Consider the following 14,781-nt stretch of genomic DNA (forward strand, 5'->3'; position numbering starts at 1 on the left):
TACCGTTGGTTTGCTTCTTTTTACGCTTGTGCGACAGTTAAAATGGGAAAAAAAACAAAAACAAGATGCAGCGACGCTGTGACACAAATCACCTTTGCATCCGGTATTAGTTTTGCTTCCAAATCACTTGCAATCCAATAAAGTACAACAGTACGTTTTGCAGCGCTTCTTTTATTTTCTATTTATTTTATTTTTTTAAAGATACGCCATTACTTTCAGATACTTTGGTCATACCCAGGAAAAATTCACTTGTATTTTATTTTTTATTTTTAATTTAAATTGTATTTTATTTTAATTTCATTCCATTCCATTTTCCTCCGCTTATCCGGGTCCGGGTCACGGGGGCAGCAGTCTCAGTAGGGAAGCCCAGACTTCCCGGTCCCCGACCACCTCCTCCAGCTCCACCGGGAGGACGCCAAGGCGTTCCCAGGCCAGCTGTGAGACATAATCCCTCCAGCGTGTCCTAGGTCTTCCCCGGGGCCTTCTCCCAGCTGGGCATGCCCGAAACACCTCACCAGGGAGGCGTCCGGGAGGCATCCGGACTAGATGCCCGAGCCACCTCAGCTGGCTCCTCTGCATGTGAAAGAGCAGCGGCTCTACTCTGAGCTCCTCCCGGATAACCGAGCTCCTCACCCTGTCTCTTAGGGTGAGTCCCGCTACCCTACGAAGAAAACTCATTTCAGCCGCTTGTATCCGCGATCTCGTTCTTTCGGTCATGACCCAAAGCTCATGACCATAGGTGAGGGTGGGAACATAGATCGATCGGTAAATTGAGAGCTTTGCCTTCCGGCTCAACTCTCTCTTCACCACGACGGTCCGGTACAGCGACCGCATTACTGCAGACGCTGCGCCGATCCGCCTATCGACCTCACGCTCCAACCTTCCCTCACTCGTGAACAAGACCCCGAGATACTTGAACTCCTCCACCTGGGGCAGGACCTCATTCCCAACCCGGAGGGAGCAATCCACCCTTTTCCGACTGAGAACCATGGCCTCGGATTTGGAGGTGCTGAGTCTAATCCCAGAAGCTTCACACTCAGATGCAAACCGTCCCAGTAAACGCTGCAGGTCACAGCTCGATGAGGCCATCAGGACCACATCGTCTGCAAATAGCAGAGATGAGATCCTAGTGTCCCCGAACTGGACTCCCTCGACACCTTGGCTGCGCCTAGAAATACTGTCCATGAAAATTATGAACAGAATCGGTGACAAAGGGCAGCCTTGGCGGAGGCCAACGTTCACCGGAAACAGGCTTGACTTACTACTGGCAATGCGAACCAGGCTCCTGCTCCGGTTGTACAAGGACTGAATGGCACGTAGTAGCGCGCCACCAATCCCATACTCCCGGAGCAACCCCCACAGGACACCGCGAGGGACACGGTCGAATGCCTTTTCCAGGTCCACAAAGCACATGTAGACCGGTTGGGCAAACTCCCAAGTACCCTCCAGGACCCTTGCAAGGGTGTAGAGCTGGTCCAGTGTTCCGCGACCAGGACGAAAACCACATTGCACCTCCTGTAGCCGAGGTTCGATTAACGGTCGTACCCTTCTCTCCAGCACCCTGGAATAGACTTTCCCAGGGAGGCTGAGGAGTGTGATCCCCCTATAGTTGGAACACACCCTCCGGTCACCCTTCTTGAAAAGGGGGACCACCACCCCAGTCTGCCAATCCAGAGGTACTGTTCCCGACTTCCACGCAATGTTGAAGAGACGTGTCAGCCAAGACAGTCCCGCAACATCCAAAGCCTTGAGGAATTCAGGGCGAAACTCGTCCACCCCCGGAGCTTTGCCACTGGGGAGCATTTTGACTACCCCAGATACCTCAGCCACGGTGATGGAACTGTCCGCGTTCGTATCCTCAGTCTCTGCTTCCTCTAGGGAAGGTATGTCAGTGGGATTGAGAAGGGCCTCAAAGTATTCCTTCCACCGCCCAACTATATCCTCAGTCGAGGTCAGCAGGCTCCCGTCCCCACTGTAAACAGTGTGGACCGGGCACTGCTTCCCCTTTCTGAGGCGCCGGACGGTTTGCCAGAACCTCTTCGAGGCCGACCGAAAGTCGTGTTCCATGGCCTCACCGAACTCCTCCCACACCCGAGTTTTTGCCTCGATCACCGCCGAAGCCGCGTGCCGCCTGGCCTGCCGGTACCCGTCAGCTGCTTCAGGAGTCCCACAAGCCATCCATGCTCGATAGGACTCCTTCTTCAGCTTGACGGCAGCCCTGACCTCTGGTGTCCACCATCGGGTTCGGGGCTTGCCGCCACGACTGGCACCGACCACCTTGCGGCCGCAGCTCCGATCGGCTGCCTCAGCAATGGAGGCACGGAATAGAGCCCATTCGGACTCGATATCCTCGTCCTCCCCCGGGATGCAGGAGAAGCTCTGCCGGAGGTGAGAGCTGAAGACTCGACGAACAGGAGACTCTGCCAAACGTTCCCAGCACACCCTCACTACACGTTTGGGTCTCCCGGGTCTGTCCGGCATCCTCCCCCGCCATCTAATCCAACTCATCACCAGGTGGTGATCAGTTGACAGCTCAGCCCCTCTCTTTACCCGTGTGTCCAAAACATGCGGACGCAGGTCTGATGATACGACTACAAAGTCGATCATAGACCTGCGGCCTAGGGTGTCCTGGTGCCATGTGCACTTATGGACATCCTTATGCTGGAACATGGTGTTTGTGATGGACAAACTGTGGTTCGCACAGAAGTCCAACAACATCACACCGCACGGGTTCAGATCGGGGAGGCCGTTCCTCCCAATCACGCCCCTCCAGGTCACACTGTCATTGCCCACATGGGCGTTGAAGTCTCCCAGCAAAACGACAGAGTCACCAGTTGGGGTGCTCTCCAGCACCCCTCTGATGAACTCCAGGAAGGCTGGGTACTCTGAACTGCCGTTTGGCGCGTACGCACAAACGACAGTCAGGACCCTTTCCCCAACCCGAAGGCGTAGGGAAATGACCCTCTCGTTTACCGGGGATGACTCCAACACAGAGGCACCGAGCCGGGGGGCTATTAATAAGCCCACACCAGCTCGCCGCCTCTCCCCTGCAGCAACTCCAGAGTAGAACAAGGTCCAACCCCTCTCGAGGAGTTTGGATCCAGAACCCAAACTGTGGGTCGAGGTGAGTCCGACTATATCTAGTCGGAATGTCTCAACCTCTCTCACAAGTTCGGGCTCCTTCCCCGCCAGAGAAGTGACGTTCCATGTCCCAAGAACCAGATTTGGCCGCCGAAGACCAGGTCGCCTAGGTGCCCGCCCTCGACCGCCACCCAAAACGCAATGCACCGGACCCTTATGCTTGCCCCCGCAGGTGGTGGGTCTACGGGGGGGAGATCCCGTGTGGCTTCTTCGGGCTGAGCCCGGCCGGGTCCCACGGGTGAAAGCCCGACCACCAGACGCTCGCCTGCGAGCCCCTCCCCCAGGCCTGGCTCCAGGGTGAGGCCCCGGTATCCCACTTCCGGGCGAGGTGCGGTCTCTCCTCGTGTGTTTATTCATAGGGGTCTTCTGAATCACTCTTGGTCTGGTCCGTCACCCAGGACCTGTTTGCCTTGGGAGACCCTACCAGGGGCATATAGCCCCAGACAACATAGCTCCTAGGATCACTCGGGCACACAAACCCCTCCACCACGGTAAGGTGGTGATTCACGGAGGGGCCGATGCAAACCGTCCCAGTAAACGCTGCAGGTCACAGCTCGATGAGGCCATCAGGACCACATCGTCCGCAAATAGCAGAGATGAGATCCTAAGGCCCCCGAACTGGACTCCCTCGACACCTTGGCTGCGCCTAGAAATTCTGTCCATGAAAATTATGAACAGAATCGGTGACAAAGGGCAGCCTTGGTGGAGGCCAACGTTCACCAGAAACAGGCTTGACTTACTACTGGCAATGCCAACCAGTCTCCTGCTCCGGTTGTACAAGGACCGAATGGCACGTAGTAGCGTGCCACCAATCCGATACTCCCGGAGCACCCCCCACAGGACACCGCGAGGGACACGGTCGAATGCCTTTTCCAGGTCCACAAAGCACATGTAGACCGGTTGGGCAAACTCCCAAGTATCCTCTAGTACCCTTGCAAGGGTGTAGATCTGGTCCAGTGTTCCGCAACCAGGACGAAAACCACATTGCACCTCCTGTAGCCGAGGTTCGATTAACGGTCGTACCGCTCTCTCCAGCACCCTGGAATAGACTTTCCCAGGGAGGCTGAGGAGTGTGATCCCCCTATAGTTGGAACACACCCTCCAGTCAACCTTCTTGAAAAGGGGGACCGCCACCCCAGTCTGCCAATCCAGAGGTACTGTTCCCGACTTCCACGCAATGTTGAAGAGACGTGTCAGCCAAGACAGTCCCTCAACATCCAGAGCCTTGAGGAATTCAGGGCGAAACTCATCCACGCCCGGTGCTTTGCCACTGGGGAGCGTTTTGACTACCCCAGATACCTCAGCCACGGTGATGGAACTGTCCGCGTTCGTGTCCTCAGTCTCTGCTTCCTCTATGGAAGGTATGTCCGTGGGATTGAGAAGGGCCTCAAAGTATTCCTTCCACCGCCTAACTATATCCTCAGTCGAGGTCAGCAGGCCCCCGTCCCCACTGTAAACAGTGTGGACCGGGCACTGCTTCCCCTTTCTGAGACGCCGGACGGTTTGCCAGAACCTCTTCAAGGCCGATCGAAAGTCGTGTTCCATGGCCTCACCGAACTCCTCCCACACCCGAGTTTTTGCCTCGACCACAGCTGAAGCCGCGAGGCGCTTGGCCTGCCGGTACCTGTCAGCTACTTCAGGAGTCCCACAAACCATCCATGCTCGATACGACTCCTTCTTCAGCTTGACGGCAGCCCTGAACTCTGGTGTCCACCATCGGGTTCGGGGCTTGCCGCCACGACTGGCACCGACCACCTTGCGGCCGCAGCTCCGATCAGATGCCTCAGCAATGGAGGCACGGAATAGAGCCCATTCGGACTCAATATCCTCGTCCTCCCCCGGGATGCAGCCGAAGCTCTGCCGGAGGTGAGAGCTGAAGACTCGACAAACAGGAGACTCTGCCAAACGTTCCCCGCACACCCTCACTACACGTTTGGGTCATCCGGGTCTGTCCAGCATCCTCCCCCGCCATCTAATCCAACTCATCACCAGGTGGTGATCAGTTGACAGCTCAGCCCCTCTCTTTACCCGCGTGTCCAGAACATGCGGACGCAGGTCTGGTGATACGACTACAAAGTCGATCATAAACCTGCGGCCTACGGTGTCCTAGTGCCATGTGCACTTGTGGACATCCTTATGTTCAAACATGGTGTTTGTGATGGACAAACTGTGGTTCGCACAGAAGTCCAACAACATCACACCGCACGGGTTCAGATCGGGGAGGCCGTTCCTCCCAATCACGCCCCTCCAGGTCACACTGTCATTGCCCACATGAACGTTGAAGTCTCCCAGCAAAACGACAGAGTCACCAGTTGGGGTGCTCTCCAGCACCCCTCTGATGGACTCCAGGAAGGCTGGGTACTCTGAACTGCTGTTTGGCACGTACGCACAAACGACAGTCAGGACCCTTTCCCCAACCCGGAGGCGTAGGGAAATGACCCTCTCGTTCACCTGGGATGACTCCAACACAGAGGCACCAAGCCGGGGGGCCATTAATAAGCCCACACCAGCTCACCGCCTTTCCCCTGCAGCAACTCCAGAGTAGAACAAGGTCCAGCCCCTCTCGAGGAGTTTGGATCCAGAACCCAAACTGTGGGTCGAGGTGAGTCCGACTGTATCTAGTCGGAATGTCTCAACCTCTGTCACAAGTTCGGGCTCCTTCCCCGCCAGAGAAGTGACATTCCATGTCCCAAGAACCAGATTTGGCTGCCGAAGACCAGGTCGCCTAGGCGCCCGCCCTCGACCACCGCCCAAAGCGCAATTTTAATTTTAATTTCATTATAACTATTAACAGCAGTTAGCTTCTTTTTATGTCTTTTGACGCCTACTGCTTCATGATGGCCACAGTTTGACCCTGGAACAGATTTTTTCTATTTCCATGATTTCCTATTGGGGGGGGAAAAAAGACATCGTCCAACATTCTGGATCGGATTCTACTTTAAATACTCTTGGATTGGCCCATGAAAACGTAATAAATAATTCTCTAAAAATGTAATTTAAATTTGTTGAAACAACCAAAAACCTCCTTGCTTGCTTGACTAACGCACATCTAAGTAATCTACTTTCACATATAAGAGTATAAGAACAATATTTGAGTGGTAGTGGTAGTAGTAGTAGTAATACAGGAAGTGTATTGACCTCTGCTTGTCTGACCTTCCTCCGCTGGTGCTTGAAGCTGTTCCTCCTCTTGCGCTGAAGCCTCCTGACGCCGTAGAGGGCGCCCACAATGAGCAGGGCCCCAGCGATGCCGATGCCCACTGGGGCCAACATGCCCGACACGTAACCTGCCTGCACAGCGGAGGCCCAAACGAAGGTGAGTAAAGATTCAGACACAGCAAGACAACAGCTGGACCTCGTAATGCGCATGTTGGGCCAGCAGGGGGCAGTCTCACCTTTTCTCTGATTAGCGCCACCCAGCTGCGCACTGGAAGAAAAGAATAATTTTGTAAGAATATGAATGTTTCTATTCCACCGTACAGAAAGGGCTTGTATTTCTATCATTGCGCTCCACCTATTTAGGTACCGATTCCCTACTGTAGGGTACGAAAAAGTCATACGGTTTAGCTAAATGGCGCCCCCTACCATCTGAATGCTTGTGTGTTGCGGTGCTGTATCTTACTCAGGCCCTGGTTGCGCTGGACCCAGATGGGCGGCGGAGGGATGAGGCTGTACGGAGGCTGCGTCAAGGACGTTTTAGTGGTCTCTATCAGGTCTTCTTCACTCTCCTCCTCCTCCACGGATTCCTCGGAATGCTCGTCATCCGGATCCTCTGTGGGGAAAAGGAGGAGTTTGCATTGCAGTAAGTAGAAAAGGCCACCTCTTATGCGACACGATCACACAGCGTGTGAAACATACCCTCAGACTCCATCTCGTCTAATCCTGATTGGGATTTGTGCACAGTGGGATGCGTTGTCATGGTAACCTGCTCGTTGTCAGCAAAGTCTGACGTCTGCACGGTGCCTGAATGTCACAAATGACTTTTTAAAAAATGTCCTACACTTAGATCATAGATCATTATCATTTTAATACACTTTAATGATCAAATATATTTGATTGTTTGTTTACATTTCCTGATATTCTTATTATTCGTTATTATTTAATGGAAACCTTATGGATATGTTTATTAAAGTGCAAACGTTTGTTATTATCAAAGCGTCAAAAGGTGTCATCGCATATTTTTTCCAGCAGAGGGTGCTAAAACGCCATTGACACTTGTCACTTGGTGATTTGTTTGAGAAAGACACATAAAGGGCAGGTCAAGAAGTTGCCATCAGGTAATGAGAGTCGACACACCATTGTTGCTCAATTTGTAGTCAGTGTTGGGCCTGGATGACGTCACCGCTGTAAAATATCTTCATGAATCAGTATCAGGTACAGCAGTACAATCATTTTTATGGCACAAATGCTCTGGTATTTTGTGTTTGGCAGTAGTATATTGCTTTAAATCTTTATCAAATTAAGAAGTATAGCAGCACAAATGATCATTTTTATGGCACAAACCTACCATAAACAATTGCGACTATTTTTTGGAGTAGCTGGGAGGCTGGGTGAATTAAGATCGACCTATAAAATGACCTTTTAATAACTCAAAAACAAAAACAGCACAAAGGATTGCAAACTATTTTTGTTTAATATGGAGAAAAAGGAAAGCTCAGTGAACTTAGATTGACCTATAAAACAGCACAAACAACCCTTTTAATGGCACAAACAATTGTAACTATTTTCAGTTAATATGCAGTTAAAGGTAGGTTTTATTCACATATCATGCTTAGTCATTGTATTTATTAGTCCGTTGGTGGTATAGTTACAGTTTGTTTGCTGTTTAGATTGTTTGGATGAAAACCTTCCATATGAACTATACTGTATATGAATAATATTGTATATGAACTATACTGTATATGAACTATACTATATATGAACTATACTGTATATGAATAATACTGTATATGAACTATACTGTATATGAATAATACTGTATATGAACTATACTGTATATGAACTATACTATATATGAACTATACTGTATATGAATAATACTGTATATGAACTATACTGTATATGAACTATACTATATATGAACTATACTGTATATGAATAATACTGTATATGAACTATACTGTATATGAATAATACTGTATATGAACTATACTGTATATGAACTATACTATATATGAACTATACTGTATATGAATAATACTGTATATGAACTATACTGTATATAAATAATACTGTATATGAATAATATTGTATATGAACTATACTGAATATGAACTATACTGTATATGAATAATACTGTATATGAACTATACTGTATGTTCAGTCTCCTGAGCAGAGCCTATGTTTTCTTGTGTAATGGCACCCCCTTGTGGACGTATTAAGCAATGGTCCCTATTGTACATACGGGTCATTTTCTCTTTTTTCTCAACATTACGTTAACGTGACTCGTCAGTTGTCTATTCCTATCGCTGCTCTCATTGACTTTTTCTCAGTGAATACTTCCACTCCTGCCCTTCATGTTCGGTTTCCAGTTACACTACCCTGTCTTTCCTTGTTCCTACAGCTAAAGCAACGTCTGTAAGTGCAGTTTGTGTTTTTTCATATTAAGTAGTCTTGTGCAATGGTAGCTGGTGTTCCCCTAGTAGGCTAAGCCAGCTTTCCCTTTGGTATCTTTGCCTATGGAGCTTTAACTTTATTCTTGTTGTTAATTCTACATGCGGCCAACCTTTGTGATTCAAGATTCAAGAGAGTTTTATTGTTCTGTTCTTATTTAAGTTCTGTATTGTATTACAGTTTCACAAAATCCTATAAAGGCTAAAGAAGAAAGACCTGCCTCTTTCATCTCCTTTCGGGAACTGTTTAACTGGTTGGCTAGCAAGGCCTGCACACTGTATATGAACTATACTGTATATGAATAATATTGTATATGAACTATACTGTATATAGTAAATAATACTGTATATGAATAATGCTGTATATGAACTATACTGTATATGAATAATATTGTATATGAACTATACTGTATATAAATAATACTGTATATGAACTATACTGTATATGAACTATACTGTATATGAACTATACTGTATATGAATAATATTGTATATGAACTATACTGTATATAAATAATACTGTATATGAATAATACTGTATATGAACTATACTGTATATGAACTATACTGTATATGAATAATACTGTATATAAATAATACTGTATATGAACTATACTGTATATGAACAATACTGTATATGAACTATACTGTATATGAACAATACTATATATGAACTATACTGTATATGAACTATACTGTATATGAACAATACTATATATGAACTATACTGTATATGAATAATACTGTATATGAACTATACTGTATATGAATAATATTGTATATGAACTATACTGTATATAAATAATACTGTATATAAGTAATACTGTATATGAACAATACTATATATGAACTATACTGTATATGAATAATACTGTATATGAACTATACTGTATATAAATAATACTGTATATAAATAATACTGTATGTGAACTATACTGTATATGAACTATACTGTATATAAATAATACTGTATATGAACTATACTGTATATGAACAATACTATATATGAACTATACTGTATATGAACTATACTGTATATAAATAATACTGTATATGAATAATACTGTATATGAACTATACTGTATATAGTAAATAATACTGTATATGAATAATACTGTATATGAACTATACTGTATATAGTAAATAATACTGTATATGAACAATACTGTATATGAACTATACTGTATATGAACTATACTGTATATGAACAATACTGTATATGAATAATATTGTATATGAACTATACTGTATATAAATAATACTGTATATGAATAATATTGTATATGAACTATACTGTATATGAATAATATTGTATATGAACTATACTGTATATAAATAATACTGTATATGAATAATACTGTATATGAACTATACTGTATATAAATAATACTGTATATGAACTATACTGTATATGAACTATACTGTATATGAATAATACTGTATATAAATAATACTGTATATGAACTATACTGTATATGAACTATACTATATATGAACTATACTGTATATGAATAATACTGTATATGAACTATACTGTATGTGAATAATATTGTATATGAACTATACTGTATATAAATAATACTGTATATAAATAATACTGTATATGAACAATACTATATATGAACTATACTGTATATGAATAATACTGTATATGAACTATACTGTATATAAATAATACTGTATATAAATAATACTGTAAGAGAACTATACTGTATATGAACTATACTGTATATAAATAATATTGTATATGAACTATACTGTATATAAATAATACTGTATATGAATAATACTGTATATGAACTATACTGTATATAAATAATACTGTATATGAACTATACTGTATATGAATAATACTGTATATGAACTATACTATATATGAACTATACTGTATATGAATAATACTGTATATGAACTATACTGTATGTGAATAATATTGTATATGAACTATACTGTATATAAATAATACTGTATATAAATAATACTGTATATGAACAATACTATATATGAACTATACTGTATATAAATAATACTGTATATGAATAATACTGTATATGAACTATACTGTATATAAATAATACTGTATATGAACTATACTGTATATGAACTATACTGTATATGAATAATACTGTATATAAATAATACTGTATATGAACTATACTGTATATGAACTATACTATATATGAACTATACTGTATATGAATAATACTGTATATGAACTATACTGTATGTGAATAATATTGTATATGAACTATACTGTATATAAATAATACTGTATATAAATAATACTGTATATGAACAATACTATATATGAACTATACTGTATATGAATAATACTGTATATGAACTATACTGTATATAAATAATACTGTATATAAATAATACTGTAAGAGAACTATACTGTATATGAACTATACTGTATATAAATAATATTGTATATGAACTATACTGTATATAAATAATACTGTATATGAATAATACTGTATATGAACTATACTGTATATAAATAATACTGTATATAAATAATACTGTATATGAACAATACTGTATATGAACTATACTGTATGTGAATAATATTGTATATGAACTATACTGTATATAAATAATACTGTATATAAATAATACTGTATATGAACAATACTATATATGAACTATACTGTATATGAATAATACTGTATATGAACTATACTGTATATAAATAATACTGTATATAAATAATACTGTAAGAGAACTATACTGTATATGAACTATACTGTATATAAATAATATTGTATATGAACTATACTGTATATGAATAATATTGTATATGAACTATACTGTATATAGTAAATAATACTGTATATGAATAATACTATATATGAACTATACTGTATATGAATAATATTGTATATGAACTATACTGTATATAAATAATACTGTATATGAACTATACTGTATATGAACTATACTGTATATGAATAATATTGTATATGAACTATACTGTATATAAATAATACTGTATATGAATAATACTGTATATGAACTATACTGTATATGAACTATACTGTATATGAATAATACTGTATATAAATAATACTGTATATGAACTATACTGTATATGAACAATACTGTATATGAACTATACTGTATATGAATAATACTGTATATGAACTATACTGTATATGAATAATATTGTATATGAACTATACTGTATATAAATAATACTGTATATAAGTAATACTGTATATGAACAATACTATATATGAACTATACTGTATATGAATAATACTGTATATGAACTATACTGTATATAAATAATACTGTATATAAATAATACTGTATGTGAACTATACTGTATATGAACTATACTGTATATAAATAATACTGTATATGAACTATACTGTATATGAACAATACTATATATGAACTATACTGTATATGAACTATACTGTATATAAATAATACTGTATATGAATACTGTATATGAACTATACTGTATATAGTAAATAATACTGTATATGAATAATACTGTATATGAACTATACTGTATATAGTAAATAATACTGTATATGAACAATACTGTATATGAACTATACTGTATATGAACTATACTGTATATGAACAATACTGTATATGAATAATATTGTATATGAACTATACTGTATATAAATAATACTGTATATGAATAATATTGTATATGAACTATACTGTATATAAATAATACTGTATATGAATAATCCTGTATATGAACTATACTATATATGAACTATACTGTATATGAATAATATTGTATATGAACTATACTGTATATAAATAATACTGTATATGAATAATACTGTATATGAACTATACTGTATATAAATAATACTGTATATAAATAATACTGTATATGAACTATACTGTATATGAACTATACTATATATGAACTATACTGTATATAAATAATACTGTATATGAATAATACTGTATATGAACTATACTGTATATAAATAATACTGTATATGAACTATACTGTATATGAATAATACTGTATATGAACTATACTATATATCAACTATACTGTATATGAATAATACTGTATATGAACTATACTGTATGTGAATAATATTGTATATGAACTATACTGTATATAAATAATACTGTATATAAATAATACTGTATATGAACAATACTATATATGAACTATACTGTATATGAATAATACTGTATATGAACTATACTGTATATAAATAATACTGTATATAAATAATACTGTAAGAGAACTATACTGTATATGAACTATACTGTATATAAATAATATTGTATATGAACTATACTGTATATGAATAATATTGTATATGAACTATACTGTATATAGTAAATAATACTGTATATGAATAATACTATATATGAACTATACTGTATATGAATAATATTGTATATGAACTATACTGTATATAAATAATACTGTATATGAACTATACTGTATATGAACTATACTGTATATGAATAATATTGTATATGAACTATACTGTATATAAATAATACTGTATATGAATAATACTGTATATGAACTATACTGTATATGAACTATACTGTATATGAATAATACTGTATATAAATAATACTGTATATGAACTATACTGTATATGAACAATACTGTATATGAACTATACTGTATATGAATAATACTGTATATGAACTATACTGTATATGAATAATATTGTATATGAACTATACTGTATATAAATAATACTGTATATAAGTAATACTGTATATGAACAATACTATATATGAACTATACTGTATATGAATAATACTGTATATGAACTATACTGTATATAAATAATACTGTATATAAATAATACTGTATGTGAACTATACTGTATATGAACTATACTGTATATAAATAATACTGTATATGAACTATACTGTATATGAACAATACTATATATGAACTATACTGTATATGAACTATACTGTATATAAATAATACTGTATATGAATAATACTGTATATGAACTATACTGTATATAGTAAATAATACTGTATATGAATAATACTGTATATGAACTATACTGTATATAGTAAATAATACTGTATATGAACAATACTGTATATGAACTATACTGTATATGAACTATACTGTATATGAACAATACTGTATATGAATAATATTGTATATGAACTATACTGTATATGAATAATACTGTATATAAATAATACTGTATATGAATAATATTGTATATGAACTATACTGTATATAAATAATACTGTATATGAATAATACTGTATATGAACTATACTATATATGAACTATACTGTATATGAATAATATTGTATATGAACTATACTGTATATAAATAATACTGTATATGAATAATACTGTATATGAACTATACTGTATATAAATAATACTGTATATGAACTATACTGTATATGAACTATACTGTATATAAATAATACTGTATATAAATAATACTGTATATGAACTATACTGTATATGAACTATACTATATATGAACTATACTGTATATGAATAATACTGTATATGAACTATACTGTATGTGAATAATATTGTATATGAACTATACTGTATATAAATAATACTGTATATAAATAATACTGTATATGAACAATACTATATATGAACTATACTGTATATGAATAATACTGTATATGAACTATACTGTATATAAATAATACTGTATATAAATAATACTGTAAGAGAACTATACTGTATATGAACTATACTGTATGTGAATAATATTGTATATGAACTATACTGTATATAAATAATACTGTATATAAATAATACTGTATATGAACAATACTATATATGAACTATACTGTATATAAATAATACTGTATATGAATAATACTGTATATGAACTATACTGTATATAAATAATACTGTATATGAACTATACTGTATATGAATAATATTGTATATGAACTATACTGTATATAAATAATACTGTATATGAATAATACTGTATATGAACTATACTGTATATGAACTATACTGTATATGAATAATACTGTCTATAAATAATACTGTATATGAACTATACTG

General features: G+C 38.3%; 1 protein-coding gene across 4 annotated transcripts in view; it reads right to left on the reverse strand.

Moving 5' to 3' along the window:
- The window catches only part of LOC129172104 (armadillo-like helical domain-containing protein 4), a 49,530-nt gene that overhangs the window by 4,903 nt on the left and 29,846 nt on the right, over nucleotides 1-14,781 (reverse strand). For 2 of the 4 annotated variants that reach the window (XM_054761510.1, XM_054761509.1), the window contains exons 4-7: nucleotides 6,997-7,101; nucleotides 6,761-6,910; nucleotides 6,534-6,565; nucleotides 6,280-6,429 (exon numbers count right to left, since the gene is read on the reverse strand). In XM_054761510.1, coding sequence (XP_054617485.1) covers nucleotides 6,280-6,429; nucleotides 6,534-6,565; nucleotides 6,761-6,910; nucleotides 6,997-7,101 — 437 coding nt within the window. The remainder of the gene's footprint in view (nucleotides 1-6,279; nucleotides 6,430-6,533; nucleotides 6,566-6,760; nucleotides 6,911-6,996; nucleotides 7,102-14,781) is intronic. The other 2 variants (XM_054761511.1, XM_054761512.1) reach the window with 2 other exon arrangements.

The sequence above is a fragment of the Dunckerocampus dactyliophorus genome, chromosome 19 (assembly GCF_027744805.1).
Source record: "Dunckerocampus dactyliophorus isolate RoL2022-P2 chromosome 19, RoL_Ddac_1.1, whole genome shotgun sequence".
Taxonomy (NCBI): Eukaryota; Metazoa; Chordata; class Actinopteri; order Syngnathiformes; family Syngnathidae; genus Dunckerocampus; species Dunckerocampus dactyliophorus.